The 21,202-nt window shown below is 39.3% G+C and overlaps 1 protein-coding gene across 8 annotated transcripts in view; it reads left to right on the top strand.

The window, feature by feature from the left end:
• Window positions 1-17,993, top strand: part of LOC131228184 (pullulanase 1, chloroplastic) — a 166,046-nt gene extending 148,053 nt beyond the window's left edge. For 6 of the 8 annotated variants that reach the window (XM_058224041.1, XM_058224043.1, XM_058224044.1 and 3 more), the window contains 6 exons: window positions 9,390-9,478; window positions 9,732-9,809; window positions 9,946-10,084; window positions 16,767-16,876; window positions 16,973-17,072; window positions 17,819-17,993. In XM_058224041.1, coding sequence (XP_058080024.1) covers window positions 9,390-9,478; window positions 9,732-9,809; window positions 9,946-10,084; window positions 16,767-16,876; window positions 16,973-17,072; window positions 17,819-17,929 — 627 coding nt within the window. In that variant the 3' untranslated portion in view covers window positions 17,930-17,993. Of the gene's footprint in view, window positions 1-9,389; window positions 9,479-9,731; window positions 9,810-9,945; window positions 10,085-12,655; window positions 15,672-16,747; window positions 16,877-16,972; window positions 17,073-17,818 lie in introns of those variants that run through there. The other 2 variants (XR_009162745.1, XM_058224045.1) reach the window with 2 other exon arrangements.
• The last annotated feature ends 3,209 nt before the right edge of the window (window positions 17,994-21,202 follow it).

Genomic DNA, 21,202 nt, shown 5'->3' on the forward strand with positions numbered 1-21,202 from the left:
GCCATCTTGGTTTTGGTTATGGACCTATAGCCCATAAGTTTCTTAGTATTTTTAGTCTTGGGATATGTTGGACATAAAGTTTATTATACATGGGTATTTTTGTCATATTTACTTTTTATTACTTCAAATAAAATAGAAAGGGGGGTGGGGACATGCAACCCTAACCTATTCCTTTCTTCCTTCATCTTTTTTTTTTCCTCTCTCTCTCTCTCCTCTCTTCTTTTCTATTTCTTTCTATACCAATCTACATGGTATCAGAGCCGCATTAGGAGTGGTTCAAGCTCCACAATCCTCTTCAATCCACTCCTAAGTTGTTGGATTTAACTTTGGGAATCTTTCATAAATGTAGAGGGTTGATCGGGCTTTAAGGAAAAGCAAGTTGCTATTTTATTTTTATTTTTGTGTAGAAAACATGTTTTCTGCGTCGCTTTTCAAATATAAGGAAAATGCGCTAAAAAAATAGAAGCGTAGATGCCTTGATTGATAATGAAAGCTTGCTGATTTTTCATGATGTGATGTTTAAAATAATAGAAGCTTAGACGCCTTGATTGATAATGTTGGTTCCATTATGCAAATGCAGTTTTTGGTTGAATATTCCTACATGGAAAGTCATATGCGATGTGGGAACCGTTTAGACAGGAATTATTGTGTGCTAGAAATTTTTGTGTTATGTGATTTTGGACATATAGTTATGTGTGGATCTGGCTTTTAAAATTAGGGTTCTTCATTGGTGTTGAAGTTTATCGTGGAATGCATATGGAGCCCAAAAGTGTAGTTGGTGGTTCCTTGTCCCTTGGGGAGATGCAGGGTCCCTCCTTCAATGCCTCAATAACCTCTGCCAAGTTGAACGAGAAGAATTATCTTTTATGGGCCAAGTCTATCGAGGTTTTTCTCTTTAGCCCGTGAAAAGGATCAACGTCTCACAAATCCTAAACCGGAGGAATTTGACCCTAGATACAGACAATTGATTCATGAGGATGCCCATATTCAATCTTGGTCGTGGAATAGCATGGAGTCTAAAGTGAGCTCTTATTTAATGTTTTTAAAAAAAACAAAAGATGTGCAAGATACTGTGAGGAGGATGTACTCAGAACAAAATATTTCTCGTGTGTATCAATTATATGAGGAGATCTTCTCTTTTCAAAAGGAGGATAAACCCCTTGGTGAATACTTCGCAAAATTGACTAGAATGTGGGGAAGAGCTTTCCATATATTATCATATTATATTTGACGTCACCCTCATGAAGAAGCAGTGGGAAAAAATGGGAATAGTGAAACTTCTATCTAAACTGCTAAAAGAGTACCAATTGGTAAAAGATCATATTTTGGGAAGAGCTTATATTCCTTTAGTGGTAGAGGTTTATGTAAGGCTTCAAAGAATCTCCTTAGCAAGCGAATTTGATAATGTTACTGTTAATGCATTTGATAAAGTTGCATTGGCCTCTTCTTTCAGTTATTTTAGTTCACGTGGAGGCCGTGGTAGTTGTATTAAGCGTGGTGCTCTCCCTGGTGGAAGAGGTGGTGATGGGGACATCATGCCCCCCCCCCCGTAATGCACGTACTCAAGGAGGAGGAAGGCCCCACTATCGATCTGGATCGACGACGATATCTATGGAGGACCTCTTAGTTAGGAGGCTATGCTATAGATCATTGGAGTGGATCCCACCATTGGATCTCATGATCGTGGCCCACTACCGTAGATGATCTAGGATTTTGAATTTTGGTTATTATTGCTATTAGAAACATCATGAATGGTTTTGATTGCATTGATTAGTTGTTATTTTTATTACTTCGTCTCTAAGTCTTAGTATGCGCATATGATACGACTTTTGGGGTTTATGGTTTTCTTATAAATAGGCAACCCCATGTAGATTTTTTTTCATTAAAGCTTATGAATAAAATTCTGCATTTTTTCTTCTCTATCTCTCTGAGTTGAAGAAACTAATTGGGTGCGAAACCCTTCCTTCGAAGGGCTAACTACCGTGGTGCGAAGCCACAACTATCTCAAATCATCCCCATATCCTCCACCCCATATCCACCATCTTCCACAGCCCTCCCTTCTTTAGATTTATCCTTTTTTGTGCCCAAGTTCTCCACTACAGCAGATTTCCAGATTCTGGCCCACCAGAGGGGCTGAAACTTCCACGGAGCACCACGCACACACCAGAAGGTGGATCGTCGCGAAACTTGGTATGAGAGTGGGCCTCCCCTGGCCGACCACACCCAAAGAGTCCGTTTCCAATTTCGTGGGCCCCACACGTGCGGCCAGACAGCCACTCACGTGCGTCCAGGTGGGCCTACTGTCTACATGCAGAATCCTTCTCAGGTTCTTCTCTCTCCTCTATTTCTCTCCTCTCTCGCTTAAAATCCCAAACCCTAACCCTAGAAAATCCCAGATTCTAAGTATTTCCAACTTTTGCAAACCCTAGGTTTTCCCCTATTTGAAATGTGGTGAATCTCTTGATATGGGGAACAGTCCTTTGCAGGATTGGATGAATCTACACTCCATTGGGTATTGTTTGGTTTATAATTATAATTGATGTAGCCCTAAACGTGTGTAGGCTTGGACCCCTGTAGATTCCCCTTGTTGAATGTTTGATTGTATGTGAGACGTGGAATTTTGTGATTGTTTAAAATTGGTATGATCTAAAGCTTGAAACCTTGCATGTCATATTTAATTTCATGTCCTGCATCAGGTGGTAGATTCCCATTTGGAGGTAGAGGTGGTCAAGGAGACCGTACGTGTACTCATTGTGGCCTAGCAAATCATACTGTGGACTTTTACTGGGATCTTCATGAAAAATCCCTAATGATTAATCAAGCCTTTATGGTAGAGGATGTGTCTTCCAATGGTAAACCCACTACTCTTGTTTCGCCTGATCCCGGTGGTGAATAAATCAGTGTTTCATTATCACGAGAGGAATATGTGCGTTTTCTATCTTCTAATGGCTCTACATCCAACAACAATTGATGCAGGACAATTAACCACTTACTCTAAAAGCTCGAACTGTTAGAGTTTGGCGAATTAATCCCTTTATCTCACAACCCAGGCCCCACATCTCATGGGTTAGGACCTCGGCCGAACCCCCCTCGTGGGCTCGTGGGCCCCAAATCACATGGGCCGCCCACCCCGAGTGTGTCCCCACATCCCATGGGCCACCCCACTCGAGCCCGGTGTAAGATGCCCATGCAATAATCACCCCCAGTGAGGAGTCTTGAACACGAGACTTCCCCCGTGGACCCCAAATCACATGGATCACCCACCCCGGGTGTGTCCCCGCATCCCACCGGCTACCTCACTTGAGCCCAATGTAAAAATGCTTCTGCATTAATCACCCTCGGTGAGGAGTCTCGAACACGAGACCTCCCACTCTGATACCAATTTGATGCAGGACAATTAACCACTTGCTCTAAAAGCTCAAACTGTTAGAGTATGGTGAATTAGTCCCTTTATCTCATAACCCAGGCCTCATATCTCATGGATTAGGACCTTGGCCAAACCCCCCTCGTGGGCCCCAAATCACATGGGCCGCCCACCCTGAGTGTGTCCCTGCATCCCACGGGCTACCCCACTCGAGCTCAGTGTGAAATGCCCCTGCATTAACAATGCTACCCCCACCTCTACAATTGCTTTGGCTCAATCAGGTAAAGCATGTCTTTTGCCATCTTCTGCCTCCTCTTGGATTATTAACTCTGGGGCATCCAACCATATTTCTAGTAATCGTAATCTCTTTTCTTCTTTTGATTCTGTTTCATCAAATACATCGGTTACTTTAGCTGATGGTACATTGTCTAATGTTGTTGGAGTTGGTACCGCTTAACTGGATGCATCAGTTAGTGTCATTAGTTTTATATTCACCTATGTTTCCATTTAGCCTTCTATCTGTAAGTAAACTAACAAGGTTCTTGAATTGTTTTGTGTCCTTCTTTCTTTTTTATTGTGTAGTTCAAGACCTCAAGACAGGCAAGACGATTGGTGGAGGTCATGAGAGGAATAGTCTGTATTACTTGGACATAGAACCAGTAGGTGCGGCAGTGCTTCCTTCAAATTTGACAATTTAGTGGCATCATCATTTGACTCTCATTCCATCTCTTCCCAAGATGTCAAAGTTGGGGTGTGAAGCATGCCAGCTGAGTAAACATCATAGAGTTCATTTTCCGTTTAGAATTGATTCAAGAAGTGATGTTCCATTTAAATTAGTTCATAATGATGTGTGGGGACCAGCTCGAGTCCCAAGTTTGTTAGGTTTTAGATACTTTGTTTTTTTTTATTGATGATTACTCTAGAATGATGTGGTTATATCTAATAAAGCATAGGTCGGAAGTCTTTCATGTATTTCAAAATTTTTCTAATGAAATAAAGAATCAATTTTTTGTAAAATTGTGCATCTTTAGGTTAGATAATGCCCTAAAATTTATTTCTAAAGATTTTTGAATCTATTTACAAAGTCAGAGCATTATCCACCAGACTTCTCGTGCTTATACACCCCAACAAAATGGGGTGGCTAAACGCAAGAATAGACATTTGGTGGAAGTGACTCGATCCTTTTTATTATGAATGAATGTTCCACAAATCTTCTGAGGTGATGTTGTTCTTACTGCATGTAATTTGATCAATAGGATGCCTTCATCAATTTTAGATGGCAAAATGCCCTTCTCTATTGTTTTCTGATCAACCAGCTTTTAGTGTTCCTTCTAAAGTGTTTGATTGTACTTGCTTTGCTCATATATTTGGGTCAAGTCGAGATAAACTCTTAACTTGTTTAGCTAAGTGTATTTTTCTGGGATATTCTCGTACTCAAAAGGGTTATTGGTGATATTCCCCAACTTTTAAGAAGCATTTTGTAACTGCTGATGTAACCTTCATTGAAGATGTTCCATTTTATGTTAAATATTATCGTATTGTCGAAGCCCAATCTATGGAAGCTCCCTTGCCAAAGGTATTTCCTTCAAAATTTGATGTTGAGATACCTCTATCACATCAGAAGGATTTCACGCAGACTTATTATTGAAAAATGAGAAAAGACCATGATGGGGACATCAGAGGACCCACTCGGGTGTACCAGAGATGGAGACGACCACCCACATCAACGCAACTCTCTTTGTGGATGAGAGACGAGTTCTAGATGAGGCCCGCCGGGCCATTTTGAAGATCTCACATGCATTGGACGTGCATCAGGAAGACCCCACCTTGGGATGATGCATGTGGGCTGCTTAGGAGATCATTTTAGTAATAGGATTTTTATTTCGTATCGATCCGACCGTTGGATCATGTCCATCAGACTACTAGATCTTTTAGATTTGGACCCCTTGAACTCTAATCTTACTTTCTTTATGGCTTTTGTTATTTTTAGGAGTTATTTGATGGTTGAGATTGATAATATATGTTTTAGTTTTCCTAGTTTGGATAATGGGCCACTTTACTTAAGTGAGTGGCATAGTTGTAATTATGCTGGATTTTAATTCCAAATTTTAATTATAAGAGCATAGGGAGGGTGAAGTTCTAACCCTCGTGGAGATTTGAGAGGAAAAAAAGAAGAGAGAAGCTCTCGTGTGAAGGAATTTTCATCTTTGTTTTCTAGTTTTTTTTTATTTTTTATTTTTAATTTTTAAACCCTCCCTTCCAATTAAATTGTGGAAGGGTAGAAGCTTGTTTGGTGGTGGATTTCAAAGTACATCCTTCCTCTTCTTCTTCTTCGAAAGGTATTCTTCGTCTTACATCATTCCTCTCTCTTCTTCGAAAGGTATTCTTCTTCTTCTCTTATCTTCCTCTTTTCCCTTTCATTATAACCTTTTAAACCCCAGATCTTCAATTTCCTATTTTTTCCAATTTCTAAAAACCCTAATTCCAAAATCCCTAATTCCCATGAACCCTAATTCTCCATATTTCAGATTTTTCCCTTTCTAACTCTAATCATAAGACCTACAAATCTGTCCATTGAGTGTGGAACATGTCTATGCTAAATTGGAAGTTCTATCCTTCCATCGATCCTAGTTTTAATTGATTTATGTGATTTCTTAGCATGCGGGCATGTGATTTAGGTTAAATCAGATTTTATTTCCTATTGTTTACTCTTAATCAATTGGTAGGTTAGCATCTTTTATTAATTGAATTACTTTATGGACTCTTTCATAATCTCCACGTTGCATGCTATCATTAAATCATGTGTCCTGCATCAGACCAAGCATTACAAACTATTCCTCTTCAATCCACACAACCAGCTCCTTCATCTACTGAGGTTCTTAGTTCTTCCGAGTCTCATTAAGTTGCAGATGATCTTCCTATTGTGTTCAGGAAAGGTAAATGTTCTTACATTACTCATTCTATTTCCAACTTTGTCACTTTTACCCATCTGTCCACAAATTATCGTAAGTTTGCCCTTACCTTGTTTGTTATATCCATTCCTAAGTCAATCCAGAAAGCATTGTCAAATGAAAATTGGAAATGAGCTATAGATGAAGAGATAAAAGCCATGTACTCCAATTATACTTGGAAGCTAACTGATCTTCCTTCAGGTTAGACTCCAGTCAAGTGTACATGGGTGTATACAGTTAAGTTCCTGCCAAATGGGTCAATTGATCATTATAAAGCCATGTTGGTTGCTAAGGGATATGCTCATATTTATGGGGTAGATTATGTTGATACATTTTCCCTAGTGGCTAAGCTTAATTAAGTTCGGGTTGTTATATCGCTCGATGCGAATCATGATTGGCCTCTCTGATGTGAAGAATGTGTTCTTGCACGGAGACCTACACGAAGAAGTTTATATGGAGCAACCTCCGAGGTATGCTGCTCAAGGGGAGTCGTCTAAAGTATGCAGGTTAAACAAGTCAATATATGGGTTGAGGCAATCATCACGGGCTTGGTTTGAGAAGTTCAATGGTATAGTTGTATCATTTGGATTAAAAAGGAGTAGTGTAGATAAGCACTCAACCTCTCCCTACATTCTCTTGACTATATTTGATTGGTGATGACTTTGAGGGTATTAAAAGGTTGAAGGCATATCTTCAAACTTGGTTTCAAATCAAGGATCTTGGTCTTCTTTGATATTTTCTGGGCATTGAAGTGCCAAGATTGAAAGTTGGAATAAATCTATTTCAGAGAAAATATACTTATGACTTGTTAAAAGAGACACGGATGTTCGGAGCCAAACCGGTTGATGACCCTTATCTCAAACACTAGGTTGGAGAAAGAGAATTGTTAGAAGACCCTGGTATGTATAGGAGCCTTGTTGGCAGATTCATATATTTGACCATCACTAGGCCTGATATTGCCTTTTCAGTTAGGGTGGTGAGTTAGTTCAGGCAAAGTCTGATGACACCACACCTAGCAACAATTATGAGGATCCTTAGGTATTCAAAATGTTCCCCTAGGAAGGGTATCCTATATGGAGCTCATAGTCATTTTCTGGTAGCCAGTTATTCATATGTAGATTATGCAGGGTCGAGGCATGATAGAATGTCGATTACAGGTTATTGCACCTTCCTAGATGGAAACATGGTTACTTAGAAGAGTAAGGAACATAACGTGGTTGCCAAATCAAGTGCAGAAGATGAATATAAGTCAATGGAACATGCTACTTCTGAACAGTTGTGGTTGAAATCTCTTCTCGAAAAATTGGGTTTCGAAGTTCAAGTTCTAATGTCTTTACATTATGACAATCAAGTTGCAATATATATTCCCAATAACCCTGTTTTTCTTGAGAGAACGAAGCATATAGAAGTTGATTGCCATTTCATTCAAGACAAGATATCTCAAGGACAAATCCGTACACCTTATATTTCTTCACATAATCAAATCACAAATTTATTCACTAAGGCTCTTGGAAAATCTTAGTTTGACAAACTTGTTTCCAAGCTGGATATGTAAGACGTCTATGCTCCAGCTTGGGAGTGTTAACAGTTGGGTATGGGCCCATGGCCCTCTTGGTTTTGGTTATGGGCCTATAGCCCACAAGTTTCTTAGTGTTTTAAGTCTTGGGATATGTTGGACATCAAATTTATTGTATAGGGGTATTTTTTTTATTTTTTTTTTATCATATTTGCATTTTATTACTTCAAATAAAAGAGAAAAGGGGGTGGAGACGTGCAACCCTAACCTATTCCCTTCTTCCTTCATCTTCTGTTTCCCTCTCTTCCTTTCTCTCTTTCTTCTCTTTTTCAATCTCTATACCAAATTACAGAAGAAATATGCTAGATGTGGAAATAATAGACTTCATTTGGCACATAGCGTGGCTTCAGCACTCCAAGTCATCCTTGGAAGAGCACTCGTTGGTTGGGGTCTGGGAGAAGATTGGGTTGTATTTCAATCCGATCCTTTTACAAATGGTTGTGTCCTACCTCCCCAGTTGAGAGCAAAAGCCTCTCGTCATTCACATGGTTCTATGGTGCCTCCACCCCAAGGTGGCAACTTTTGCTTGGCTTGTGGGTAGAAACAGGATCCTCACAATTGGTAATCTTTAAAACATATCGATGGGGATTCCTAAGTTGTGCATAATGTGTATGAGGGATGTAGAGATGGTTGATCACTTGTTCATCCATTTCTCATTTGTGTGGAAGGTTTGGGAGAAATTCCTTGCTTTCTTTAGACAACAGTGGGTGCTGCCGGGGTCTATTGTGGGCCTGTTCAGTGCTTGGCATGGTGGTGGTACTAGGAGAAAAGAGACTGTGGTTTGGAGGATGATTTTAACAACTGTTATTTGGCTATATAGGGGGAGAGAAATAACCGGTGCTCCCAGAATTCTTTTAAGTCGGAGAAGGAGGTTTCTAAGAGGGCAAAGTTGGATGTAATAGGGTGGGTTTCTTGTGCTTAGGGCTTCAACCAAAGCGATTGGTCCTTGTTTATGGGTTGTAATTTTCTTTTCCTTTTGAACTTCTGCGCTCTTCTTAATAAATTTGTCATTACCCTTCAAAAAGAAAAAATAATAAATGGTAACTCATGACCAAGTTCCAATCAATGATAAGATCAAGTTGGATTTCAAGCACATGCACTATTGGCATTCTCAAATCTGTCAACAGAGATTATGAAGTCTTTTCAAGCTATTCATAAAAAGAAGAAACAGAAAGATATTGTCTCAAGCGTATTAGGTTCAATACATATGGCCAGGGTATAAATACCCATGGGTAAGAGAATGCAGAAAAAACAATCAGTTATACACCCTTAAAATATGAAAGATGATCATTAAGAAAACTGTCAAATGATGGATAGCTGTAGCATACTATAGCTTTGGTATTGGTGGGTTTTCATAATACATGACCCAGTGCCTTTTAACTGATTGAGATCAACAGTTCTCAACTACAAATAAAATATTGGATGATGCCTTACAACTATAGTGATATATTTATTGATTTGTTGATTTGATTTTATTGATTGTGTTTTCATTTTCTAGGGAATACCATTTTTTCATGCTGGTGATGAGTTATTGCGATCCAAGTCACTTGACCGTGACTCATACAATTCTGGAGATTGGTTCAACAGGTCTAATGTTGTTCTTGAACTTCAAGTAAATTTAGTATCTCGAAATGTGATGTTTTTTTGGACAAACATAATCTTTTAGTCTGTGGATCCTGATGAAGATGTACAGCATAGATTTACCACCAATTTACTAACTATCATCGATCTCATAGGAATTCAATCCTACTGACCTTGTAGGCTTATAGTGTGTAATGACTTTACTCCCATGAGAAACCTGATTTCTTTAGTCTCTAAGTTTGATTTCCATTTTCCCCAGGCTGGACTTCAGCTATGAGTCAAACAATTGGGGTGTTGGTCTTCCTCCCAAAGGAAAGAATGAAAGTAACTGGCCACTGTAAGCATGTTCTGATTCAGTTTTAACTAGTCTGTCTTTCCTTCCATAGTCTATGGTTTAGTTTGATCAACTAATATTTTATGAAGCATTTTGTATTTTACTAAAGTATTTCAGCTTTAAATTATTGCTAATTCAGGATTAAACCACGACTGGCTGACCCATCCTTTAAGCCTCAAAAAAGTCACATCCTTGCTGCACTAGAAAATTTCAAGGATATACTAAGGATTCGATACTCTTCACCACTTTTCCATTTAAAGACAGCAAATGCAATCCAGGTGAGATTTTATAGAAATTGCGTGTTTATACATCCCAGGGACCTTCATGTTAGAAGAAAATTGTGGTGGTTGTGAATTGGCAAGTAGGATTTAAAGGCATGTTTAGTTAGCAATCAAACATATTGCCACATGAGACCTTGGGGTGTTGCATGTGCATTGAATAATCATAAAGTTTTGCATATTTGATCCATTAAATTTGGCACAGAAAAGGATTCATATAGCTGACCCCAGTTAGTTGGGATAAGGCTTCAATGATGATGATACATATCATTTGGCAAGGCATAAATAGTATAAATGATCATCTACATCATCATCTAAGCCTTATCCCAATTAATTGTGGTTAGCTACACTAATCCTGTTTATATCATAAATGAGCTGAACAGATCATTGTTCTATCTTCTAAGATTAATGTGATAGTACATTCAAATATCTGTGATTAAAGCTAGGAGTGGCACAAGCAATGCACATGGAGAGAGGGAGTAGTTTCCAAGAGTGAGGTGAGTTTAGAGTAGTTGTTCCAAGGGCAGGTCGTAAGAGGAGTAGTTGTTCTAAGGGCAGGTCTCTTGCATAGAGAGCTTTGTTTAGCACACAGCTTCACCTTGTAAATTACAAAAATGTCCTTTATTTTGTTTTCAAACCCTCCCTATTAGTTTTAGCAATTCAAAATAATACTTGCATGCTAATGCCCCTGGAAACTCTCATTATATATAGTCAGAGTAGTAAACAATTTGAGAGAGAGAGAGAGAGAGAGAGAGAGAGAAGAAAGAATACACAGTATTAATCGATGGTAAAGAAGGTGATCTAAGAATCTGAGCACGAATTGCTTCAAAATCAGCATTATGACCCACCAATAACTCAAAGATCCATTTCTTTTCGATGCTTTTTTTATATGCTTCTGCATATGTAGAACACACAAATTGGAGATCATCGAGAAAAGATAATTCCTACCACAAACCATGCATCTTGGCATAATAAGCTGACACATATCTCTCCCTTTGTTGCAAATGACTTATCTCCTAATAGATATTATAAATGCGGGCCATATTGTTCTGATCAACATACAATTCATAGACCATCAACCAAATCTTACAAGTAGTGGATAGCACAAAACAAATTGTTTGTTTTCATTCAACATATTAAGGATCAGTGGTAAAGAGTGGTTGTTTTATACTAACATTTATATATCCCAACTTCTGTTTGCCTCCAATAAAAATCTCAATTGCTTTAGACCACTCAAGGTAATTATTTGACTTCAATTTATGCATTGTAATCTACAGGCTAGAGTTCTCAAAATGAACTAAGCGTTCCATTATGGAATCTATGGGTTCTACAATCTCAGATGTGGATATAAAAAATGCTATAAACAACAATAGCAAGGAGAATGGACAGTCGCAATAAGAAATTCCAATACATATAAGTTATATGAACAGCTCACCCTTCTACTGCTAAGATTAGGACATGGAACTACTATTTGAATAGAGCAAGCTCACCGAATTCAGATAAAAAGCATTAAATGATTCTCTCGTGTCTTGGAATTTTTTTTTGATGCTACTCATTCTTTTTTCCTCTATTCATTTTCCTATATATAGGCACACACACACGTGGGGTCTATCGGGATGTGCCTAGAATCATCAACTCCTGCTACTTCTTAGCAATACATATAAGTAATATGAACAGCTCACACTGCTGCTTCTAAGATTATGACATCGAACTACTATTTGCATAGAGCAAGTTCACTGAATTCAGCTAAAAAGCATTAAATGATTCTCTCGTGTCTTGGAATTTTTTTCATGCTACTCATTCCTTTTTCTTTATTCATTTTCCTATGTATTGGCATGCACGCACACATGTGGGGTCTACCGGGATGTGTCTAGAATCTTCCACTCATGCTACTTACATATTAGTAATATGAACAGCTCACCCTGCTACTTTTAAGATTATGACATGGAACTACTATTTGCATAGAGCCAGTTCACCAAATTCAGCTAAAAAGCATTAAATGATTCTCTCAGGTCTTGGAATTTCTTTTTTATGCTACTCATTCATTTTTCTTTATTCATTTTCCTATATATTGGCATGCACGCACACATGTGGGTTCTACCGGGATGTGTCTAGAATCATCCACTCCTGCTACTTCTTAGTAATACATACAAGTAATATAAGTAATATGAACTGCTCACCCTGCTACCTCTAAGATTATGACATGGAACTACCATTTGCATCGAGCAAGTTCACCGAATTCAGCTAAAAAGCATTAAACGATTCTCTCATGTCTTGGAAAATCTTTTGATGCTACTCATTCTTTTTTTCCTTTATTCATTTTCTGATATATAGGCACACACACACACATGTGGAGTCCACCGGGATGTGTCTAGAATCATCCACTCCTACGACTTCTTAGTAATAAGAACTGCTCACCCTGCTGCTACTACGATTACGACACGAAACTACTATTTGCATAGAGCAAGTTCACTGAATTCAGCAAAAAAGCATTAAATGATTCTCTCATGTCTTCGAAATTTTTTTGGTGGTACTCGTTCTTTTTTTCTTTATTCATTTTCCTACTTGTAGGCATGCACGCACGCATGGGGTCCAGCAAGATGTGTCTAGAATCATCCACTCCTGCTACTTCCTAAGTAATACATATTATGTAATATGAACAGCTTACACTACCACTAAGATTATGACACGGAACTACCATTTGCATAGGGCAAGTTCACCTAATTCAAAGCCAGGTGGGCTGCAACAAGGAACCACATGAAGGGAGACCCCAACAATTGAAATGTTGTGAAGCCAACCAAAGTTTTTGTATAGAAGCATTTTTATATTCCATTGAACTCATTCAGGTTCACCTCACCCAAAAGGGATGCCTCAAAAAATAGTTTGATGAAAAATTCAGGTGGACCACACCACACAAATTTAGAGGATTTTACGTGGTTCCTTTCATGCGGCCACCTGTCTTGGATCAGACTGAATTTTGGGCTGAACGGTGAACATGAGACATCACGTTGAGCCCTGAAGAAGCTTGACCACCGTATGGGTACTTCTCATGGTAGAAATAGAAAATAAAAGAAATCTAGAGAAGAAAGGAGAGAGGAAGAGAAGAGAAGGAAAATTTTGATTAACACACACGCACGCACACATGCACGCACATGAAGGAAAAGTTACAGTGTTTCGTTGGGGTACATATAAACATACTGATGTAGGACCGATGCATGAACTCAAATATTGCGTGAGATCAAGTAGCAAAATTAAAGTAATTAACGAAAAGCATAAAACTTGCTATTATCATCACAAATACCAACAAACCCCAAAGAAGATCATGCACAATCCTAGCCTAGGTTACCAAGCGTCGTTATATAAGATCATTAAATAAATGAAACTAGGATCTAATGGATGTAGGGACATCCAATTAGCATAGGATAAAGCCTATTTCATAGTAGAAGATCTAATACTACCTAGGGTGAAATTAAGGTTTGGGGAATTAGGAATTATGGTTCATGGGATCAAATTGGGTGAAAGGGTTAAAGGGTTTAGGTATTAGGATAAAGGAATTGAGGTTTTGGGTGGAGAGAATGTAAGTATTAGGGCTTAATTGAAGAATGGGAGGAGCCAGGGTTTGGTAATTTGGGGAAATATGAAACTTAGGGTTTAGGATTTAGGGTTAGGGTTTAAGAAAAGAGAAAAGAGGGTTTTGATTCAAGGGTGATGGGAAACCAAACGGTACAAGAGTGTGGCCGTACGACCAACCTAAGGGTTCACACATATGTCCGTACGGTCACACGTGTGGCTAGATCGTGAGGGTTTTGGTCCTTTAGGGTTTGGCTTGTTGATAGGTATGGAAAGAGTAAGGATTAGAAGAAAGGTGAAAGTTTGGGATGGAGAAGATCAAAGAACTTTGAAAAAATACATTGATGGTGGATGAAGGGATGAGAATGTGGGGATAGATGGAGACCTCGCACTTCCGTTGATGAAGATTAGCTTCACACCAATCTCCCTTCCAATTCACATGGAAGACACCTTCAAATCACATGAAGATGGAAGAAGAAGAAAAGCAAGGACCCTTCTCTTTTGTTCTTTTTTCTTCTAAAAAACTAATGGGGAGAAAGGTCACACGCCCCCCTCCTTTACAACTCCAACAACTTTCAAAAACTACAATTCCAACTATCTTGTGAAATTTAATGAAAATGGCCCTAGTCTAAAGAAAATCAACTAGAAGCACTCATAAGGTGTCTAAACATAAAATAATCAAAAACTAAATCCTAAAATATGATAAAGTCTAAAAACTGATGTAAACGATCCACGATCAATGGCTCGATCATGTGATCCATGCGATCCAATGGCCTGATCGTCACGTCCCTCCAATCTAAAGGTCTAGATCACTTCGTAAAGCAGCCTATGTGTCTCTTCCCAGTGTGGGGTCTTTCAGATGCCCACACATGCACATGGGGTCTTCAACACGATCAAAGGTACTCGCCTAGCCACAAGAAAATCAGTCTCCTCCTCTAATACGTACGCAAAGGTGTACGTGAAGTGATGTCATCATCACATACACACGCGCACACAAATTACATATTTTTGCACACTCTCCCTCAAGCTGGAGCATGTATATTGATCATGCACAGCTTAGAATACATACAAAGATAATAAAGATAATGAGCATGGATCACAAATCCCCCTCAAGCACAACATGGTGGAACATAGACTGAAGCTTGCACTTCCTTCATCCGTAGAATCTTCTCTTTAAATACACGGCCATAACAAAACTCGATAACAATCGATTCAATAACATTCTCTCACAAATATGAATGTGCATCACATGCAATACTCGAGAGAACAAACACAAGGTCAGGGTACATCATGTGCAACTACACTCACAACAAACAACAGGTTGGAGGGACACTCACACCATAAACAGCCCCAATAGAAGAAGGGAAGATGAACTAAGAAGGAAAAATTCACTACTTGTAAAGAAATTCCCATATAGAGTTGAGTGGAGCATAATGTCGAACACCTTGTGTGCACCGAATCTTCTAAGCACCGTGACGAGAGTATCAACATTGCAATCACCATCAACACGATTTTACACGGCATTTTACAGCCCCACAACATCAAATTGCGAAGGAGGAAAATCCAGCAATAAAACTCACAAAATAAGAGACTACGACACCCATTCCTCACAAAAGATGTCGTAATACCTCCAAACCTCGATGAAACTTCACGAATCTTGTTCCTGGTGATTGCTCTTGATCAATCACACCTACCCCTTGGAGAAAATTTGTTCAAAACTCCTTCAGAAAAGCATCACAATAGATGGACCGAAATCTAGATTTTTCTTACTTTTTCTTCATTTTTTGCTTAAACACCATGAAAAATACCTCTAAAAAATATGAAAAAATCATCATTATTCCTCTAAAATCCCAATCTAACAAATCCTACACCTTCTGCTCCAAAAAGACGGGCCAGCCGTATACTGTTGACGTCATCCATGCACACGGACGAAGTCAGCAGTGGGCCCCACTACCATAGGTTGCGGTCAAATCCCGGATCGGATGTTTTAATACCAAGTAGAAAAATAAAAAAATAAATAACTAAAAAGAAATCTAGAGAAGAAATGATACAAGAAGAGAAGAGATGGAGAGGAACGGCTAGGGCAACAACTTGTGTTGTGCTTAGTCAAAAGACTAACACACACACAAATATATAGGGCTGTACACGAACTGAGTTAGCTCGATTTGACTCGGTTCAAAACTGAGTTTGAGGTGAGTCGAGCTGTTTTTTTTAGCTCGAAAAATTTTCGAACCGAGTTCGAGCTTGCCCGAGCTCAACTCGACTTGGATCGAACTCAGATCAAACCAGTTCGGTGACTCAGTTACTTTGATATTGATGTTGCTCACCAAGTGTTTGATGAAATGACTTAGCGAAGTGTGGCTGGTGGCAAGGAAGGTATGTAAATGAAACAAATACCCTTTTTTTCTTGATTTTTATTTTGCTTAGAAGGTGTTTGATGAAATACCTGTAAAACCACTGCTGCTGCTTTACATACAGTGAGATTTTGAAGGTGTAGTCCATGTGTTTGTGAAAATGTTGCACAGGAGAACTTCGCTTGAACTCGGCTCCAACTGGCCCGAGCTGTTGACCGAACCAAGCCGAGTTGGCCAGTCAGGCTCGAGGACCGAGCCGAGCCGAGTTCAAGCTGGGGTTAGCAATTGACAGGGTCAAGTCGAGTTGTGCCCAGCTCAACTCAGTTCGACTCATGTACCTCTCTCTCTCTCTCTCTCTCTCTCTCTCTCTCTCTCTCTCTCTCTCTCTATATATATATATATATATATATATATATATATATTAGCAGGGCTGTCAACAAGCCGGGCCTAGGATAGGTCTTGGCCCGGATTTTGAACTATTTCAGGCTGGGCGTATTCAAAATTCTCATTCTTCAGGCCCGAGCCCGGCCCATTGACACCCCTATATTAGTATGAAGTAAAAGTTACAATGCTTTGCTGGGGTACATACAAACATACACACGCACACACAAATTACATATATTCCACAAATACCACGCACACATGCGCCGCTCACGCACACTTGGAGCTTTCAGCTAGTAGTGCACAAGCCACTGGACATGAAGTAGCACTTTTCATCTGAGATCTAACTTTGCTGCAGAATGTGTAACTTGTCACAGGAAAGGGTGCGTTTCCATAATACGGGACCGTCTTGGGTACCTGGGGTCATTGTCATGAGCATTGAAGATGGTTTTGAAGTCATGCCTGGTTTGGCGCAACTGGATCCCATGTGGGTAACATAATATTCCTCCTTTTGGTGTGTCCACATCCATTTTCAAAAAGACTAATTATTGTTTGATTACGGTGTGGTTATTGTTCCCAACAGCTATTCGTACATTGTTGTCATCTTCAACGCAAGCCCAACTGAAGTCTCATTTGTGAACCCTGCATTGAAGGCAAGGAATCTTCAGTTACACCCCATACAGGTAACTTCACTATAATTTCAATAAGGTGACACTTGACACCGACCCATCTCACAATCAACCAGTCATTTCTTTCCAAGGTAGGTGTCTTTGTACTGGAAGTAATTCTGCACTTTCCACCTGGTGGGCCCTGCTAAGGATGACCCATGGTAGAAAAACCACACCGCATACAACAGTAGCTGTCAATTTGTGGCCTTCATATGGACAGTGAAATTGAAGTCAACAATTCATATTCGGAAGGGAATTGCCATCAAATTGTTGTATAGTGCAATCAGTGGTTTTTGTACCATGGGCCATCCCTAGTGGGAGGTACCAGTTGGACAGCCTGGATTCACTAATCATGCAGCTTTGTATACTTAGAAAAGTGAGATATATATATATATATATATATATATATATATATATATAAAATAAAAAATAAAAAATAAAAAAAAAATAAAAAAAGAAGAAGAAGAAAGAAAAGGAATTGCATTGAAATGTATTTTTATTGACCAATCATAATTGCTTCCCAGGACCTATAATAGTCCCAAAAGGTCCACAATATGTACATTGTTGGACCTTTTGAGTAACAGTCCAGAAGATCATATGAGAATTGAGTGTCGATGAACCATGACTGGTTCGTTGTGCAACAAACTAGGAAGCTCAGTTTTAGTTGGGACTGATATAGTTGAAATGTAACAATGGTTGTAAAGTAAAGAATTGAAGTTGTTTGTGATTGGGATTATTTATTTATTTATTTATTTTTGCAGTTAACATCATCAGATAAACTGGTCAAGGATTCATCGTATGAAGCCTCTTTTGGGAGGTTCATTGTTCCTGCAAGGACCACCTCAGTGTTTGTTGAAATTCGAAAAATCTGATTATTGCATTGAGTAGATCCTGGTGACCTTCGTGCCATTCACTCTATTATTGTCTGGATCTTTGGTATATGTATATGATTCGCATGTATTTGATGGCTTATAAGTGTGAGAGAATACACTAGTTATGTACATAGATGCATGGCCCACTACATGAGATAGGACACCACAATTCTTTGCAGTATTTTGAATTGTGCATATGATTATACATGCATATTGTGATTTTCCCTTAATCATATGTGATTCCAAAATGATGGCTTGTTTATGATGATGTTACTGATTCATGCTTGTGCATCAACAGCATAGTTCAGTTTGACACTCGTGGTTGCCATTATTCCATGCATGTGCATTGTCACCACAGTTCAGTGAACATTTATCCATTACGAGTCGTCATTTTTGCACCACTTGTGGTGCAAAAAATGCCTCTCCACAACAGTCATTTTGGGATTTTGGTGTAAGGGGGAGAAAAGAACCATAGATTCTAGTACTGCTCGAAGGAGCGGGACTAAATAATTAATTCAAGAGTTTCTAATGGAGTTGCCATTTTTATTCTACACAAATGTCTAAACTATGATGGGACGTTATATTAACTCAATTGTAAGCGATATGCATCCAAATATGCCAATCAAGATGCTTTCATTAATATGGGAAACAAAAATACATTCCAGGCTATAGTTTGGCACGGCCCTTGATTACATTTTGTAGAGAAAAACCCTTGATTAAAAAGTCAAATCTAAAGAATTAATCTGTTAATGGTATAGAGTAGCTTGTGTAAATGATGCATAAAGTCCTAAATTATGGTCCTCTTTAGAGTGTCTAGATCATTTAGGACAAGGAACTAGTAATAGCCTTCTGTATTCAGCATCTTATATACCCACCTGGGCATCGAGATAATAGCAAATGATGCGCATCATATATCTTGATAGACTCTGCTCCTAAGAGGAGAGAAGCTTCAGCCTGTAACATTGAATTTTGACACACTTGTCACAGTGTACATATCTTTGCTTTCTTTTGATGTGTGATGCACGTCAAGTGCAGTAGAACAAATTACTTTAGATAGCCATGTAGCCTTATGGCGTACACAAGCATGAATCATTCCAACATTGTTTCGGTCTCACGTGCCAAAGTGATAAACAGATGCATCAAAATGCATATTAAGCAAGGAGCTTGACTCCTCTAAGGGAGAGTGTGATTTGGAAAGGAGGAGAGTGATCCCTGTTGCCGTAGCACATGAGGTGCAACTGAGACTAGCCTTAGCTGGCTCGGAGTGTGGTATGAACTTAGCACATGACTCCTCTCAGATCTTCCCCGTCTCATTAGAGGCAGCCTCGTCCTGGACAAAGCTGGTATGGGCCGTGTTAGACATCGCGAAATCAAGAAAGGAGTTTGGTAAATCGCTCCTTCCAGCCCAACCAGCCCCTCTCAATCTTCTTTTCATCTGAGCCTGCTGATGAGACTGCACTCACCCAGTCTCTCTCCCTTCCGCGGCTTCTGTTCCCTTCTCTAGCTTTGTATTTGATTTCGGTATATGATAGTCGGGGCCCAATTGTGTTTTCCTGTCTTTCGTGGCCCCGTCCGAAAGGATGTACATTGTCTCATCAATACAAATATACAAAGTTGTATATGAGACTGGCCTAAGCTTAGCTTGAAGGATGAGCGCGAAGCATACTAGTCTGCACATGCAAGGGCCTGAAGCCTCTCTAAGGAAGCCAAAAGGGTGGATGACTTCTTGGTGGTCAGCTTGATCTAGGGTGTGAGACCATCCTTAAGGGCCCAATAAAAGTGTGTGTGACCTTTCTAATAACCTTGAATTTTAGTATGAATGCATTATCTTTACATGTGTATCCCACAGTCCCACCCACACATACCTACTCCCACCCATATGCCACACACACACACATCCATTACACAATGCTACTCATACTCTAAACCTACACATACCTCTGTTGATCATTGACTAGTGACCATTGACGTTGACTATAAGACCCACATGCCATATATACCTCCACATTACCCTTCCTTTACACCTCACCCCTTAACCTTGACCTTGAACTTAACCAAGCAAGGTCAATGCCTCTTACACCGGCAACCATTCTTACCTACCCCCATGGCCCCCCTCACCTTTCCACTCCCATCCTTCTCTCATGCTCTCTCCATCCCTCCTCTCTCTCTTACTTCATCACACCTTACCCCACACCCCTCACTCCATCCCTTCCCTCTCTTACCTCATCATAACTTACCTTCCATCCCTTCCCTCTCCTACCTTATCACACCTTACCTCCATTCCCTCTCTCCACATAAGAAAAGCCCACACCCCTATTGCTAGCCCTTCACACCCACCCAAGCTTGTAAAAAAGAAGAGAGAGAGAGAGAGAGAGAGAGAGAGAGAGAGAGGAGCCACACTTCAAGCGACCCAAATCATTCATGAAAGGAACACTGTACAAGAGGAAACAAGTGAGTACATCTCATGCTTTACATTTTTTTCCTCACATGATCCAAGGCAAGAGGTATCAATCCACTCAGATATGTGGTAATGATGCTAAGATCAACCTACTAGAACTTGTGTTTATGATGCTTAAATCAGTCCACTTGGACGTGTTTACAATGCTTAAATCAGTTCACTTGAACATGTGTTTATGATGCTTAAATCAGTCTACTTTGACATGTGTTTACGATGTTTAAATCAGTCCACTTGCGCATGTATTTATGATGTTAAGATCAATCTGCTAAAACATGTGTTTACCATGCTTAAATCAGTCCACTTGGACATGTATTTATGATCTTAAGATCAATCTACTAAAACATCTGTTTATGATGCTCAAATCAGTCCACGTAGACATGTGTTTATGATGCTCAAATCAATCAACTAGACATGCGTTTATGATGCCTAAATTAGATTAGTTGAATGTGTGGTATGGTGCTAAGATCAACCAATTAGAACATGTGTTATGATGCTTAAAGCAGTCCACTTGTATGTGTTTATGATGCTTAAATCAGTCCACTAGAACATGTGTTTATGATGTTTAAATCAGTCAACTCAGACGTGTAGTAATAATGCTAAGATCAACCCACTAGAACATATGTTTATGATGCTTAAACCAATCCACTCGGATGTGTGGTAATGATGGTAAGTTCAATCCACTTGGATGTGTGGTAATGATGCTAAGTTCAATCCATTAGAACATGTGTTAATGATCTTTAATCAGTCCACTCGGATGTGTAGTAATGTTGTTAAGATCAGCCCACTAGAACATGTGTTTATGATACTTAAATCAA

The sequence above is a fragment of the Magnolia sinica genome, chromosome 15 (genome assembly GCF_029962835.1).
Source record: "Magnolia sinica isolate HGM2019 chromosome 15, MsV1, whole genome shotgun sequence".
Classification (NCBI taxonomy): Eukaryota; Viridiplantae; Streptophyta; class Magnoliopsida; order Magnoliales; family Magnoliaceae; genus Magnolia; species Magnolia sinica.